This window comes from Prosopis cineraria, unplaced genomic scaffold (genome assembly GCF_029017545.1).
Source record: "Prosopis cineraria cultivar Desert tree isolate PC_DT_omini unplaced genomic scaffold, ASM2901754v1 PC10, whole genome shotgun sequence".
NCBI lineage: Eukaryota > Viridiplantae > Streptophyta > Magnoliopsida > Fabales > Fabaceae > Prosopis > Prosopis cineraria.
Genome location: NW_026555341.1, coordinates 24876506 through 24894629, shown reverse-complemented (window position 1 = coordinate 24894629; position 18124 = coordinate 24876506). Strand labels below are relative to the sequence as shown.

The 18124-nt window shown below is 33.6% G+C and overlaps 1 protein-coding gene across 4 annotated transcripts; it reads left to right on the top strand.

The window, feature by feature from the left end:
• The first annotated feature begins 12201 nt into the window (after window positions 1-12201).
• Window positions 12202-17716, top strand: LOC129321410 (agamous-like MADS-box protein AGL30). 4 transcript variants are annotated; one of them, XM_054967169.1, is made up of 12 exons: window positions 12202-12303; window positions 13152-13337; window positions 14145-14204; window positions 14301-14319; window positions 14438-14502; window positions 14610-14625; window positions 14704-14765; window positions 15078-15174; window positions 15565-15612; window positions 15694-15815; window positions 16253-16619; window positions 17393-17716. In XM_054967169.1, the coding sequence occupies exons 2-12, from the start codon at window positions 13153-13155 to the stop codon at window positions 17456-17458; spliced, it is 1107 nt and encodes a 368-aa protein (XP_054823144.1). In that variant the 5' UTR covers window positions 12202-12303; window position 13152; the 3' UTR covers window positions 17459-17716. The 4 variants fall into 4 exon arrangements, with proteins under 4 accessions (XP_054823144.1, XP_054823143.1, XP_054823142.1 ...); XM_054967168.1 differs by having other exon boundaries at window positions 12206-12629; XM_054967167.1 differs by having other exon boundaries at window positions 12206-12629; window positions 13096-13337.
• The last annotated feature ends 408 nt before the right edge of the window (window positions 17717-18124 follow it).

Below are 18124 nucleotides of genomic sequence, written 5' to 3'. Positions count from 1 at the left end.
TAACTTTCGAACAAATTCCACCAACAATTCCTACAACATATAAGTGATTCACATCATGTCAAATAGCATTAGTGAAGACTATAACTCATACCACACAACTTGGGTCAATGACTCATAATCCATCCTAATGGTCTATATATTAAACTAACTATTTACATAGTATCACTTAACCACCAAAACCATTTATTAGCCATTATTAGGCTAATTTTCAATTAATATATTTTTTATCAATTAAAAACCTTCACTTAGTGTCACCAACTTTCACCATTAGCCCTTATAATGAAAACCAAACCTTAATTTAAATCTTATGAGGAGCAAAACCCAATCTCTCAGGGTTTAATTGTGCCCAAAACACCTCTTTTCATCCAATTATCCACTCAAAACATTAAATCACTATAGAGAAACTCAAAAATCCTCCCTAGGATCTAAAAAAAACAAAAAGCTTACAAGAATAAAGCCTTTGGGATCAAATCCACAAATTCCCTCTTCCAAAATTAAAGAAAATCAAGAGGAAGGGAAGATTGATTGAAGTAGGGAGTTTACCTATTGTGTAACCGGTCATAAAGCCTCCTAGATCCAAGCCTAACTCTCTCTCTTTCTCTTCTCTTCTTCCTCTCTCACGTCATTTCTTTCCTTTTTTGCATTTTCATTTCTGTTTTCCTGCGTGCTTTTACTCTTTAAAACTGATGTTAAAACATTTTAGGGAAAATTACAAGAAAGGGCCCCAACATTTCTTATTATAGCACAAAAGCTTGGGTCAACTTTGGTAATTTTTCCCATATTAAAAATCAAATAAAACTAAACTTTTGCTGAGAAAAATTCAAACTCTGGACCTCTATCAATTATTCTAAGTTTTAATTTAATTATAGATATTTATTTTAGTTTTTAAAATAATTCGAGTCTTAAAATTTTGGGATGGTTATAGAAATGCACTTCCCTTTTTTACAAGAGATGGAAACTAGAGATTAGTTAAGTTTGGACTCATTATCTTCTCATATTAGGTTAAATTTAACTTCCCTTTCTCTTGACTAATGCTTCATGACTTAAGAAAATTATCCTAAGCTAATTAACCTAATTATCTAATCTCCCTAAGTCTTAGATTAAAGTCCCTAGTTCAATTAACCATTGGTGAAGAAATTAGCCAAGGGATTCACTCAAAATCTCCTTTAAAGCAGCCACGGTAAAAATTAACCATTGTGAGCAACCACCACAAGATATGTCAAGCTACTCAAAAACACAAGCATTAACACCCACAAGATTATGCAATATTAATACAAGTAATTCACTAATTGAAAAATATAAGATTATGTGCCAAACAAAGAGTGACAAAATTCAGTCATGGCTATCCAAGGAAGAAATTAAATGAAACAATCCTCTCCTCTCTTACATCAATATCAAATTCAAATTAGAATTTACAAGCTAGATGATTAAAAACCCTAGATTAAGGAATCTAACAATCTAGTAAAAAGAGAAGAGGATAGGAAACAAAGAACTTAGCCAATTTGAAGCTTAAGACTTATCCTCCATCTTCATCTCTTTAGGATTCTACAAAGAAACTTAGCAATCTTCATCATCTTCAAGAACCTTAGTGATTGCTTGTGAAAGCCAAACTCCATAGCTCTTGAATGATGGAAATGAGCTTCAATCATTGTGAAAATAGAAGGGCTGGAATGAAATGATGAGAGGAGAAAGAATGGTATGAGTTTTGTAGAGGTTTAGTGGTTGAAAATGGAGGTTAGGGTGCTAGAAATGAAGAAAAAAGAGAGAAAATAAAGAACACTATGAATAAGAGAGAGAAAATGTGGAAGATGAATGAGATGAGTGTTGGATCCGAATTGGGGCTGAATGATGTGCTTATTCTGTTCCCATGAGTTGAAGGCTTAATTAAAAAAATAAGAAAAGAAATTAAAATAGAAATGGGAGCCTTGTCATACTTGCAAGGTGGCAACTTCCTATTGGTTGGTAGATGATTCCAATATGTGTGTAATTTCCTATGTGTCATCCATATCATTTAAGCTGATTTAATCCCTCAAAATAATCATAATTCACGTGCAAATGATCAGCCATTGACCTCAAGGAGTGTTGACCTCATTGCCCAATTGATGCACAAGTTACATGCCACTTATGTCACACAAATCACATAATTTAATTAAATAGCATGTGATATAATAAAATCTAATTAATGTCCAAAATTAAATTCATAATTAGAATGAAGATTAATTAAAATAATGAATTTTAGGTTGCAAAAAATTATATAAAAAATTTCCACACAAAGGCAAACCGAAAACTAGGTCAAACTAAAACAGTTAGGAAAGTGTTGACTTTTTTATTTAATTAATCCCAAACTAAAATGAATTTTAAAATATAATTTCACACTCATCAACTAGACATAAAATTCACTTTGTCAACTTTTCTTGTACATTTTCTCAAAATTTCTTTTTTTTAGACCAAAATGTCCTTAGTACACTAAACCTAGAAACTTAGACAAAATTTCAAATCTAATGCAATGAGTGCACTTGAAGGTGATAAATCATTAATAAAGGGTCCTAATTGACAAATAAAAGTAGGTAACAAATGTGTTCTATCACTTTACTTGTATTTATGGTATATTTTTAAATGTTATTTTGGCTTCCAGATCATGGTGAAACTTGTTTGTCACAGGCGAGATTTAGCACTTGGTTAGCTAAAAAGTGTTAAATCATACATAAAATAGATTTTGTCTCATGCGTAATCCTACATTATCTATATATATCTTTCTCGTTTGCCTTCATTTTCACATGTGAATCAACTTACTTTTTCTGGCCGTCACTTAATCCTTGCTTCTTGACTGCCTCCCTAATTCTTCTCTAGCCATTTTGGCATTCAAATTACTTTGCCCATCACTTTTAATCTGCTTCTTGCATCTTACTTTGCTTTGAACTCATCTCTTTCTTCAACCTGAATTCTTCTATCTCTAAAAATTCTCTACGATGGCAAGAACAAAGGAAACTGGAAAGAGAACTAATAAAGAGGGTACGAAGAAGAGAAAATTCATAAAAGGTCTGATTAGATAAGGTAGCAAATCACCTTCTTGATTATCCAAAAGGCTCAAAACTCCAAGAAAATCTAAGGAGCCTGCTTTTTACATTAGAGCCTACTACAACTAATCACAACAAGAAGTTCTAAATCAGAATTGGCAGAGACTTCTCCAATGATAGTAGCAACGTACCTCTAAGTGAAGTTTAGAGGAAAATATCATAGATGAAAAGCTTTTAAACTCCAAGCATCAATCTAGTTTCAATCAATGCTTCTCCTTTACTATGGTGGTCACGAATTATTGTACCAAATATAATTTTCTTTTATCAAAGCTCATAACTTTGATATAGATGAAATTTGAGTGACTATAAAGGCTTGTTGGAGCTTAACCTCTCATACTCAGCCGAAGTAGTGAAGGCCTTCTATGTTAGCTTTAGATGGGATAAGCAAAAGAAGACTTACAAGGCCAATGTCTGAGGGCGTCCTATGTACTTTGCTCCAAAGAGCTTAAGACATTTACTTAGTCTTGAAGCAAGGAGTCTGGAACTTTGCAATGTCTACCTTGACTCACTAGGATACCACTCACACATCGTTATGATAACTAGGATTTTAAAACCCCCTACCAAAGCTACCACAACTTAAGGGTTTGAAGATAATAGTTTAAAAATTGGGATCTCAATAAAACCTTTTACTTAAAATATTATTGAGTTCAAACCATAGTTAAAAATCAATTAAGAGCAAATACGGAAGCATGGAAATCAATTCACTTCAAAACAAACTAAAACAAGTCATTTTAGCCCTTATCTAGTCCATCCGCTACAATGCACGCCATGCCTGCTGTGGCAAATAACACAAAGGGATAGATCCTTCGAGGGCCTCTTATTCCGCTGTCATGGATTCTCTTTGAACTTCCAGAGCATGCCATTTTGCCATCCGACATCTAATTTGAGCGATTCAAGTATCTACACGAAGCTCTTTAAGCCCTCTAGCTAATGATACTATTTTCACACTCAAATAATCGTTCATTTAAAAGATGGACACCCAAACCTAAAATGGTTTGTTTTTACAATAAAACACACATTATGGTATCTAACTCACAATACTAGATGCCATTAGCCCTAGAGACACCTTGACCACCTCAAATAGACCACACATCATATAACAATTCAATCATAACACCTAATTGGGCATTTCCATTCAAAACCCCAATTCACAACAACATAAAGGGGTGGATAAATTTATACACATGTCACTTGGTCATTTTTAGCACCCAAAACACTTAATCGATATATATCACAAGTAAGAAACTTGGCCAAGCATACACTTAATCCGTAACATCAATCTTAGACTAAGATATACACACTTATCACAAAATTCACACAAGTAATATCCAAATAATGTCATATTCCTAAGTTGGCGATATTTAGTGACAATATTCGTTATAATGCCCAAAAAGAGAAAGGAAAAAGCTATACTACATGCTCTTCACTCTTCAATTGCCCCTTCCTTCCCCTTGCCCTTACTAGAGCCCTTACGTATAAAATATAACCACGGGTGAGATAAACATCTCAGTAACTAATATAGTTTATCAAATATTTATTACAGCAAATAACCAAAAAGTATCAAATATGTAGTAATAACAAGTATACCATCATTATGAGATAAGAGCATCTTTTCATAACAAAACATATAGTTTCACACTAGCATGATCATCTAACCATCGAACCTCCAATACTTCCCGATATGAAACCATAGGCTCTCCTAGATCAACCACTTGTTGACTTGAGCACTTTCGATGGTAGAAATACCCTGCCAAAGGTAATCTAACCCGTTTACGGACTATAGTTTTTCCCTCTTCATACACTTATGATAGAGGCGTCGTTGACTCCTAACCATACCCTAACAGGTACTAGGAAGTTTCCAGATTGCCCGGATGTCCTATGGTAACAGTCCTATATAATACTGCATCGGACGTCCTATAGTATTAGCCCGACCATATAGATTTTTCACTCACATATCTCCATGCACACATATCCCTACATATCTTGGGTGAACTCCCACCCCCTATGATCATGCGCTTTCATAATTTTCACTACCTTTCATCACATTTCCACATCATAAACTTATATACATAGTGTATATATTTCCATTAAAATTAATAACCATTTACAAATCAATTTTTCATGCAAAAATCATTTACAATGTCAAATTAAGCACAAAACTCTTCAAAACCACAACTTTATTGTTGGTAATTACTTCTACACAGTTATAATAGTTAATAAACACAATAAAATATATGGTTACCTCAACCCTTTGCTACACAAAAAGGGTTACCATGGCTCAATATTAGCTCCACACGTTCTATACGCATGATATGGCTCGAGCAACACTCAATAGGTGACAATCATCAATTATCACTTTGGAAAACTCCAAATTCTCTAGGTTCTAAGTGTTTAAAATACTCAAATTCCTTTTCTAACAACATCAACCATTCCTACACATCTAACCACCCTATTACACATTCCAAAACACTAAATTCGCTAATCAATGTCCCACATTGTCTCAAAATTCTAAAATTATACTTAGGGTTCGTCTAAACCCTTACCAAAAATTCTTAATCACCACAAAACTCATAAACTTAAGGTTAGAAGCTTGATTTAACTCCCAACAATCTTAAATAAATTAATGGGTTTGGTCTAAACCTAAAGAAGCCAATATCAATGCCCCCATTACCCTAAATGTTTAGATTTCGCATAAAAGAAGGAGAAGAGGGAATGTACAACTTACCCAATGGTAATTCAAGCTCTAAATGCCCTCAAAGTAGCCTAGAGATCATGCCCTAGCAAACTATAAGCTCTCCTTTATCGCTCTCTCATTATCTCTCTTTTTCTCTTCTATTTTCAATCTGTTTTTCACGTCTAATAAGTGTAGATTTTACACGTGCGCTGCAGTGTGTCGACACGCCTGCCACGATACATGGCATAGAAAGTCCCATATTATTTTAAACTCCCTTCCATGCCATGGCTCGCTTGAACATCAACCTAGCCATCTTCTAAGGTTGTCTAAGGATCCAAAAACCATATTAGTCTCCATAAACATTGGTAAATTAACAATTTATCTAAATTGACTAAATTACCCTTGAAAACACTAATAATTACTAATGAGGAAACTTAGGATGTTACAGGCTTCAAGAGTTTGATTGTAATAATCAAAAGAAATGCTCCCAAACAACACATGAATGAAGAGAAATACAAAGCAATTGTGACGATAGAAGATGTACCTGAGGAGGCTTTGAAGCCTAGTTTCATCTTTAGACCAACTTCATTCCCTTTCAAGTATTGAATGCTGCATATGCTGTGGCAAGGTTCTTTCTTAATAAGAGGACAGCCTTCAATACTTGCACTGAGTTCGAGACTGACTTCCTCACCAGAATGATCAAGAAGTAAAAGATTAATATGCGTCACTACATATTAACAAATATGCTGCATGTTTCTAAAGTTGACAACAAGATGAAGAAGAAATAGAAGAAAGACCCAAATCTTTACTTTGTATCAATTGTATTAGCTATTTTAAAAAAAGACTTTGAGTCAAATACATTGAAAGAGCAATGCTGGAGCCAGAAATTTTTAAGGATACTTCTCTCTACAAAATGAAGTTCAAGCTAGAAGGGCACTTTTTTATTTCAAAGGAGGAAGAAGAGCTCAATGATCCCATTGCAGTAAGGAAGAAAAAAAAGTTAAACAAGAAAGCTATTGCTAGAATATTAGAGGCTGCTGGAGCTTTTTAATATCAGCCCCCTTTTCATATGCCCACTCAACCTAACATGTCAAATGCTTTCCTATATAAAATCCTTAATAGATTTGAAGGAAGATTTGACCAAGCAGTAGTGTATCTCAAAAATGACATTAAAGGACTTGGTGACATGATGCTATATTTAAATGGTGAGCTAGATAGAATCATAGATCACTTTGGGATCTCAGAGACACAAGGAGGAACTGTTAGATGAGACGAGTAGGCTAGTCCTTCCAGATTTAGAGAAGGTTTGATAGACATAATGGATTCATCCTCAACCTCCAAAACACACTCTGATCTACCTCGCTCTCTATTCAGAATGCCCTCACTAGTTGATCATTCTTCTCAAGAGCAAGAAAATCTTATTTCTCAAAGAGATCAAGGATCTTCCATCTATCTTTACCTAAAACACCAATCTCTTGACTCTTAGCCTAAATATCAAAGCCATCATGGTACTTGAAAGCCTATTCATCCTTTTTAATGGCATACCACATTCTCTTATTCCCTTTCCACTAAAATCCTCAAACGTAGCCAAAACTATAGAAACTTCTTCCTTTGAGGAACTGTTTGAGGACATTGATGATATGAGTCTTACTAAACTTATTGGTAAACTCACTGAAAATGTTAGATAGCCTTCCACACATTCATCCATGCTAATGCCTATAACCTTTCATGCTATCTCCCCTACTCAATCTATAATAAAAAAATTTTAGAGGAAGAAATCTATTCCCAAACATAGACAAACTAAACCTTCCCTTTGCTAAACTATTGAGGAACCTATTATTGAAGAACTTGAGGATCAACCTCAACACCATCAAGCTCCTATACCTCTTATAAGGCAAGTTAAAGATGCTAATCTAGAATCATCCTGATCATCTCCTTGAGCTACTGATGGCTCAAATGAAGCTTTAGATTTCCCATTCTACCTATCAATCCAAACGATTCTTCCACTTGGGCAATTTTTATCAACTCCTACCTTTAATCCAAATTCTCTGTCTGATAGAGAAATCTTATAAGCCCATCTTAGATATCAAGTTTCCTCTCTCTTAGAAAGGCTTACATCTTTTTGATGATGTTAAAGGGGGAGAAGCATGTGAAGAGAGTTAGGCTAGGCTTAAGGGGGAGTTATGTATAAAATTAAGCCTTAAGAAGAAATTCTTTTTCTTTAATGACATGACTATAATATTTTTTATTATCAATGAAATTTTATGTTTTTTATTCATATAATTCAATCTCTTTACTTAATTCTGCACTTTTATCTTTCAATTCTCCCATATCAATTTAAAGGGGAGGTTTATATTAAACAGAACTAAAAACCTTGATCTTAAAGTTTTGTCATCATCAAAAAGGGAGAGATTGTTGGATCATGTGTTTTGATGATTACAAAACCAAGAAAAGAGGTATTTGTTATATGTGTAAATATAAAAACTCATAGATGAAGACAAAACCTCAGGAACATGAAGAATTAAGAGAAGATGAAGAAGTTTAAGATAAGTAATTTAAATTCTTTTAGATTCAATGTGAAAACCTAGAAAGGTTAATCACATTTCTTAATCACTAAATGAATGTATTATACGTCTCTTTTATATGCATTAAGACTCATATAAGTATGTTAAGGCTTGCAAATAATGGCCTTTTTACGTACGGTTTTTCATAGAAAAAGTTTCCATAGTGAAAAAGCATAATCACACGTGATTCTATAGGTCACTTATAAGGTTTTGGATGTTAGGCACAATGATAGCTAAATCATGCGAGTGTGAAGAAGTTCTTCATGCATGATTAAGCACTTATGTTGTATGCTACCTTATGATTTGTCTATGCATGCAAAACCACGTGTGAAAGGCTTCATTGTCTATGAGAGTTTAAGTACCTATACTTCATTGTATTATGTGTAAAACCACGCGTGAAACTAATAGTAGCCACGCATGATTTAGTACTTGTTGAACAATCACACTTTATTTTGTTGAGTCTTAAAACTTCTCAAGTCAAGCTAAAATTGTTCACATGTATGATCTTTGATTTACAAATCCATATCTTTTAATCATGTAAAATCTTGCTTGAGTTGTGCTTTGTTTCATGTGTGAATATGCATCAGACAAGTTTATGCATTAGTGCTTATAATTTCAAGCATGATATGTTTCTAGTTCCAAGCGAGTTTTGATCACATTAAATGGCTTTAGCATTCTACCAGCCATCTCCCATATGAGAGAGTACAAGTTTCATGTATGATTTGTCACACAGAACTAATGATAGCTCATTATGTGCAAAACCATGAGTAAAAATAAATCGTGCACTTGTAAGTCTTAACATCTTGATATATTAGTATATTCATAAGTGCTAAACCATGCGAGATAGCAATATGGTACCATGTGAGTTTTAGCATGTAGAACTAAATGTATATTCATGAGTACTAAACTACACGAGAGAGCAATAAGGTACCATGCGTTATTGAGCACACAAAACTGAATGGTTACTTAAAAGTGTAAACCATGCATGAGAAGACAAGGTGTTCACATGTGATTTGTCATATTTAGTTTTATGAAACTCCCTTAGTGTAAAATCACATGTGATTATACCAGTCACTCACAAGAAAATACACCAATGGATAGAATCACTATTTCAACAGTCTATCAACTTCTAAAAACTATATAAGTTATTCATTTTGACCCAAACCAGAGACTAATGATCTTTGAGCAAACAAATTATCATTTGTACATTTAAAAAGCTTTCAAATTTTGATTTTACACATTGCATTCATTCATTATTCTCGAAAAAAATTGTGAAAAGCTCTTAGAGTTTTATAAGCTTTCATTTGTATTCTTATCTCCTCTTTAAGAGAGTTCTCTGTAAAAAGCTTTTATTATCATCTCAGAAATCTTGAAAAGGAATTTTTTCAAGTGTTGTAATAACTTGTTGGATTGTAGCAAGGTGTGTTAAGTGAATCAAGATAAGATTAGTCTTGAGAGTTAGACTATGGTGGCAAGTACCCATTAAAGCTTGTGATTTTAGTTGAAAATCTCAAGTATGATCTTAAGGACTGGATGTAGGCCAATCTTATGGCTGAACCAGTATAAATCTCGAGTGTGTTGTCTTCTTAAAACATCCTATGACTTATGTCTTTTGATGTCTCTTTGTAACCTAAAATGAATTTGAATCTCAAACTTATTCTATTGATCTTAGGAAGGCAAAAGACACAAACTAAGCTAATGTTCCAAAAAAGCCCAAAAATTATCAAAATAACTAAAATATCCCTAAGTTAATAGTGAATCCTAATTGATTCCAAAGGCTTAGAAATGCCTAAGTATGCAAGATTTAAGCTTCCAAGAATGAAATAATGCAAGAATATCATCATAAAATGTATGCAAATAATGCAATATGTCACATAGTTATGTGTGTTGATCCTCGGCTAGACTTAAGAAGGTTTTCATAGTTATGGAACCTTATTAAGCATACTGAGAGTCACAGTTTTGGCAATAGAAGAGGGCTAGGAATATTGGCAATTCTAGACTTAATTAGGAATTGGAACTAAGACCATTAGTTGATGGAATTAGGGAAATGAACTAGTTAAGAAATCTAAGTTAGTTGACTTAGACATAAATTCATCCATTGAGAGAAATTAACAATAAACTCATAATTTAGATTTGGATTCCTCCATCTTCCAAACTCTAAGGCACCATACTCATTCATAAGGGTATCATATTCACTTTCACACACTTTATTGCTTTTCTAGTGACTTAGTTTAATATTAGCTTTGAATCACTACACTTTGTTAACTTGTAACACTTAAAATAATCTCATAATCAATTGGTTTAGCTCTTTGACAGAATGATCTAGGTTGCACCCTAGATTACATTTAGGTTATATTCTAGTATTTGATTTTGAAGCACAGTGACATTGCCTTTCACCTTGTGCATCACTTGGTTGGGCTTCTAACATTATTGCTTTTCTAGTGACTTAGTTTAATATTAGCTTTGAATCACTACACTTTGTTAACTTGTAACACTTAAAATAATCTCATAATCAATTGGTTTAGCTCTTTGACAAAATGATCTAGGTTGCACCCTAAATTACATTTAGGTTATATTCTAGTATTTGATTTTGAAGCAAAGTGACATTGTCTTTCACCTTGTGCATCACTTGGTTGGGCTTCTAACATTATAATATTCATTTTTAGACCTTTTAAATATATCTTCACAGCACTATTGCACGTTCATAAGCATGCATGGGCTATTCGAGCATCCATCTAGGTTTGAACAAGTTTCATTCAATTATAGAACTCCTATAGTCTATTACACAATGCATTTAGGCGCCCATTTAGCATATTAAGCTCTATTGGACTCCACCATATGTATATAATAGCATTGGGCCTTTAACTTATTAGAAATTGACCTGTGATGGTTTTAGGAGTGGCCTACCAAGCACTATGTCATAATCCACACATGTAATCATCCATGCAATCATCTATGTCATCCTTTTATGTTTTTGGGCCATTTATGGATTGTGGGGAACTTGGCCTTTTTGGGCTTGTTAACTTCAGGACTTACTTTATATTTTATATGAATTGCTTCAAGATTCATGAAAATTTTGATAAATAAATTATTTTAATTGTAAATAATTTCAAAATCTACTTTATATTTAATGTGATAATCTTCTCGATTCACTTTATATTATATGTGTATATTTTTAGAATTCACCTCATATTTTTTATGTGAATAATTTCAGAGTTCATTGTATATTAAATGTGGATAACTTTAAGATCCACTTTATATTATGTGTGGATAATTTTTAAATTCACTATTTTAAAATTAAACTGTGCCTTATACTTCTAGATGTAGCACAAAATAATTAATCCAGGGAAGAAGAAAATAATTGAAAAAATAAATTCAATAAATAACATTAATAACAAAAGTGCATAAATGATAGAGATTTGCTTAATATTCAACCGAGCATGCCTCCATCTCTATTAAATATGTTCATTAGTATGAGCATTATTCTCTAATCCAATAATTATAATGATACTCACCTAATGATGTCAAGAGTAAAGCAAGGGTGCTTATGAAAATAGAGATTGAGAAAATAAGAAAATAGAGAGCATAGAATATAATTGAGGTGTTTTTTATTTATAGATACCAATATATTAATTAAAGTAAATAAAATATATAAGGTAATATTAATAATAATGGAAAGATATTATAGTAACTGAAAGATATTGGAAAATATGAGATAATGAACATATATATAATATCCTAATATTCATAACATTTTTAAATTTTCATAATTATTTTTATTTTTATCTTTTATATACTTATGGGGATTAAATCTAGTTTAAATATCATTGTTCAAAGCGTTTTTCTTTTTTTCCTTAAAAAAAAAACAAAAACAAAAGAAGCTGAGGCAAAGATGGTGCGGGGAAGGGAGCGATGGTTGGTTATTGCACGGGGACGACGATGTGTATGGTTCGTAAGGGTTCAAAGGGCACCACGACAAGTAAAATGGGTTCGTTTCTTTGTTGATTGATTGGTTTGGGAATCTCTGACGCTTCCTTACTCCCCGATTCTCCCGCTTCCTTCCATCACCTATTTTCCCGCTCACCCCATCATCCCTACCCAACCTATATGTTATCTCACCCCTCTCTTTCTCTTCCTCTACACTCTGTTTTCTCCTTAGGATTCTCGCTATCTACTTACAAATTCCGACTTCATCTTCTGTGCAAGTTCATTTTCCTTTCCCTTGTTTAAATCTCTTTGTTTTTCTCTCACACCATCATCCCCTGTCACCCATCCCCAACTTACACTCTACCTTCGTTGATCATTCATTCAAAGGTATAATTTATGAATCTCGTGACTGTTTTCTTTGTTAATCTTCTGCCACTGGTGTCAGAAATTTTTAATCACTTGTCGGTTTTGGGAGGTCGATGTTTCTCTGGTTGCTTATTTATGCTCGTCATGTGCTTTATTTCCCTCATTTAATGCGTTTGGTGTTGATAATCCATCCCCCTGTTTTCTTCGCCAACACTAAACCATTATTCATAAAATGGTATATACATGAATTTCATTGTTGTTGTCATTGCTCTTTGATTGAACAGTTCTAGTTTCTCATAATGGTTCTATTTCGATGGCCCCATATTCTCTTTAAACTTCAAGCTCTTTTAAGCCTGTGATTTTCAATTATTTTGTAGGTTTTTGAGAGGTGGGGTTTTCTCTAACTGCTTGTTTATGTCCTCCTTTTGTTGGTATTTGTCTCAAAATGAATGCTTATGATGTGATGAGAGTTCTAATGTTGTGGCAGGCTCTATTTTTTGAATCGTGGAGTGATTCTGGGGGACTTTTGACTGTAACGTGCAGGATGGGCAGGGTAAAGCTAAAGATTAAGAGGCTGGAGAACACCAATGGTCGCCAGGCGACTTTTGCTAAAAGAAAGAATGGAATCATAAAGAAGGCTACTGAATTATCAATATTGTGCGATATAGATATCATACTGCTCATGTTCTCTCCATCTGGCAAGCCCTCATTGTGCAGAGGAAGACGCAGGTGAATATTTTGTTGAGTTAAACCAAAAGATCACTTACATTGATTACTTGTTCAGGACATATATTTAGGCCTATTGTTCAAGCTGATAGTGACTAGGCTTACATGAAAATGTTTTTCTTAACCTTAATTTTGATCTCTAACTTCATTCTCTGTTATTGAAGAAGCTATATGACAATGGGACCGTAAATTCTCCTGAATCTTAGAAGAAAGGGGCAAAAAAGCTTAAATGCTTTATTATGTGCTCCATTTCCTCCTCTTTACTTCATAAATGCCTGGTGTTTTGGAAATAGGAGCTGTTTAAGGGGATGGGTAGGATGGGTTTATGTGAGAGAGGTAAGCTACCCCTGTTTTGTCTATTATTATGAGATCCTGCGGCTACATTTGACAACCTTTGAAATATAGATAGTTTTGGGCATTCATTAATCAACAATCATTATTGTTGAATGTCTTTATGTACTTTTGTTAATTGTGTCAATAATTGTTGAATGCCCCTTAGGTATATAGACCTTTTACCTCTTTCATACAAAAGGGCAATACTTTTTCCATTGTGAAGATCATAGAAGCATGTGGTGCAGTATGGTTTTGATTCTCTATCCACAATTCTGCCTGAGGCCTGCATTTTTCCTGGCTTTCAAGGTCATAGAAAATAATATTTTTGTTTTGTCTTTTTAGTAAAGCTGCTCTGTTGAAACTTTTACTTATCTGTGGTCTTTCATATGTTCAAGCTATTAGTTGTAGATTACTTGTTTAAAAAATAAAAATTCTTTGCCTAATTATTTTCTCCCTCTCTATGGAGGGTGCATGTAGTAACATGGAGGAGGTTATTGCAAAGTTTGCCCAGTTAACTCCACAGGAAAGAGCAAAAAGGTATGGTTTAAATACTTTCAAATATAACTAACTATTGCCATTGTTGTGAAAACAAGACAGTGATTTCATTAAATGTTTTTCTATGGATTGGAACAGGAAGTTGGAGAGTTTGGAGGTATGTCAGTTCTTACATCTTAGTCTTCATTCAGAAAATCTCCCTTGCTTTTCTTGATTTGGGAATAAATGGTGCCTGAAGTTGTTTTTATTAACAAATTGAATGTATGAAACTTTAGGCACTGAAAAAAACATTTCGGAAGCTAGACCATGATGTCAATATACAAGAATTTCTGGGTACAAGGTACACCATGCTAATGCTAAATAGTGATTGTACTTTTGGTAGATTTAACCATTTATGTCAGTTTGTTGGGATACTGATTTCCCCCCTTTTCTTTTCATTTTTCACAGTAGTCAAACTATTGAGGTATGCATGCAGTTAAACCATCTTGCAACTTTATTTCTTGTGTTCATGTTATATCTTCTGCTAACTTACTCTGTGCAGGACCTAAGGAATCAATCCAGGTTATTACAAACTCAAATTTCTGAAATGCATAAAAGATTAAGGTAGGTCTTCTTGTCCCAACATTTGTTATCTTAGAAATATTTGACTAAACCTGTATTTTTTGGGAGAATTACATTGAAGTCCCACACAAAGAAATTAGTTACTGCTAGTTCCAGTGACAAATGAACTAAGGAGATTGACAACATGAACTTTATAAGGTCCAGTGACAAATGAATTAAGGAGATTGACAACATGAACTTAGTTCAGTTGTCACTGGATCTTGTAGTAATTAATTTTCTTGTGTGAGACCTAGATGTAATTCTCCCTATTTTTTCTTCATGCCATCCTTACTAATCTTATATTGTATTCTGTAGCTATTGGATGGATCCTGACAAAATAAACAATATGGAACAATTGGCACAAATGGAAAATTCAATCATGGAGTCTCTTAATCACATTCGAATATGCAAGGTATGGCCGAATTTCTCTATAAAGGATTGAGAATCTAAACTTCTGAAGTTGAGTGATAATATAATCTTGTTATGATCTTTTAATTCATGCATAGCAAGTTTATTTTCCCCTCTTAAAGTAACATACGGTTTTCTAGCAATGAATGCCACTTCAGTTTCTAATCTTGTCTGAAACTAGTTGCCTGAAAGGATTTGAAATAGAAGAGAGAATGATCAAAAAGTCAAATGGGTAAGAGCTAAACTGGAAGAAAAGGTACCAATATGAATGCAGATGTGCCTCAATAATGATATGCTTTGTATGTAACCAATTGTTGAAGAAAATAAACTATCTTCAATCCTTGCATTTAGTGCATATAGAGTTTGATGTCTTAAAGAATATCCCACTGTGCAGGAAAATGTACAGAAGCAACAACTTGCGAAATTGGAATGCACTAACCAGGTAAGAATTATTTAACTAGCATTTAATATGATCTTAAGGCTGTTTTTTTTTTTAATTGTTTAACTAGCATTTGTCTCCCAGTTCAATGAGATGCAGATTCCCTGCAGAATCAGTACTGATCAACATCTTCAATCACTTTCATGGATTCCTAACAATGACGGTCACCATATATTACCTGAGGACTCAGACTTGCTTCTTCACAAGTGAGCGCTTTTCTTGAAGTGAATCTATTGATTGTGGTTTAAACCTTGTTTTACACTGACTTAGCTTAACCTAGTTACATCATAAGTTATTGTGAGGAATCTTCTATCGCTAGAATAGCACAATACAGCCACATTCTAATGTATCGTTAATCCCTACAGGTTAATTAGAACAAAATAACATTGTTTTATGAGAATAATTTTCATGATCATATTCCTTCCCAGTCCAAATCCTCTACAAGAAATAAATAAATGAATTGATCCTATACACCCCCACTTCTTTCTATCAATCTCTCTTATAACACTAAAGTACTATTGCAGAGGATCCAAAGATTCCCTCCATATAAGATTTCACAATTCAACTCACAGGTGGTCCCATTATAGATAATTTGGCCAAACATAAGTGACTCTGTTCCCAAATTGATTTGTCTGTACTACAGAGAACTTGAGTGCTCTGCAAGCTCTTCCTTTGGGAGTTATGCCAGTTATCTTGGCTCAAGTGCAAAAACAGAAATGTCTAGTTCTGGGCAAGAAAATGGTGTCATCACTGAATTGACCAGTAATGCTCCCCTGAGACTTCAATTGAGCGGGCAGTTTCAATATGGACTTCCATACAATTTCAATTTACTGGATGATACGAAGTTCCAATCAGCTGTGGACATTATTCCACATGAAAACCCCTCAGATTATCACGTACATGGAAGCATTGAAGCGCCTCGACCTGGATGTGACAATAACCACCGTGGATGGGCTTCCACATCAGGGTCCAGTGCTATAACTATGTTTGATGAGCAATTGTATGCCCAGGCAAGTTCCTCTCAACTTCACTTTGGATTCTTGTAGCATTACCATCCCCGCTTTTGGCTTGCACAAGTTCCTTTTGACCTGCAGCATTGATAATCTACTGGAAATTTGAGTAATTTGTTACTGTGTTGCCAAGTCTCCAAAAACATTCAATAAATCTGTGTTCACTATAGCATATCAAGAGTTGTTTTGATGTTATTGAGACTTTGTATTGATTTCTCAAATGACTTTAGGAGGATGGAATTTACAGGATCTCTGTTGAGTTCATACTTTTATTGCAACCACCTTATGGAGTACTTTTAGAATACTGGAAAATACATTTTTTTTTTAATAACTAATTCTTGGACTGCTAGATTGTGCAAAGCGTCATTGGTAGTTAATAGGTTAAGCTTGTTTTGTGTGTAAGAATACTTCTCCATGTCCAACTTCAGTATTATGAATCTCACGTCCTGACAAAAACATGATCGTTTTGTGGATTGAACATCAGCAGTATTTGGAAGAGTTTTCATTGTATCACTTCCCTTAAATTCCCAAGGTTTAGTAACATATGAAACTATATTCTGAATGTTTTCTTCTTTGTGCGCTTTTTTTTTTCGTGTCTTAATTACTGACTTTGATAAATAAGCTTTATTATGAATAATGTGGTTGGCTATGGATTTTATATCGTATAACAATTTAATTCCAGGATTTTTCGTTTCTCTTGCTAATACCATAAACTGTGCCTCTGCTACTTGAAGCTTTCTAATTCCTATAAACTGTTCATTTTCTGGTTGCAGCAACCAAACTGGTCCCTCCAGGCATCCGCTAATGATGTTGCTAGAGAACTTCAGTCATGCTTGTGAAGCCTACACTTCCTGCAAAAAATAAAAAATAAAAAATAAATAAAAAAAAATCTCATTAGATGTTGGTTTTAGGTATTTTATCAAGTTTCTCTTATTAAGTGTAACAAGTGGATATTTTACGTTGTGAAGTAAGTACCACATAATTGGGTTTTAAAAAGAAGGAAAAAAAAATCAGGCTTAGGTGGCAGATCTCTTTTACATCTGAAGTTTGATGTATGATTTTCTAATTGAAATATAACAAGTATATAGTTTAGTTAAGGAACTACATATTTGTTTGCAAAAATATTTCTCATTTTATTATGTTATTGAAAAACTACATTTTATATATTTCAATAGTAGGATCATTAAGAATTGTAAATAATGTAAAAAATATCCTGCTCTTGTGATTTTAAAAATTTCTTGAAAATTGCATTTGAACAGGCTACAATATATATAATTTAGTGGGTGATTCAAATTGTATGAATCAAAGCACGCCATTGTATTACTTGAGAGCCATTTTTTTTTTTGGTTTAAATTTTACCTACAAAGATCCTAGTTTCCATTAAACACGGAACAAACGAAACAAAACATAGTTCAGCCATCAAAGGCATGTCCAAAGAAACTTTCAGAGAAAGAACTTACCAGAACCCCCCCCCCCCAAAAAAAAGTCTCTAATCCATTTTCAAA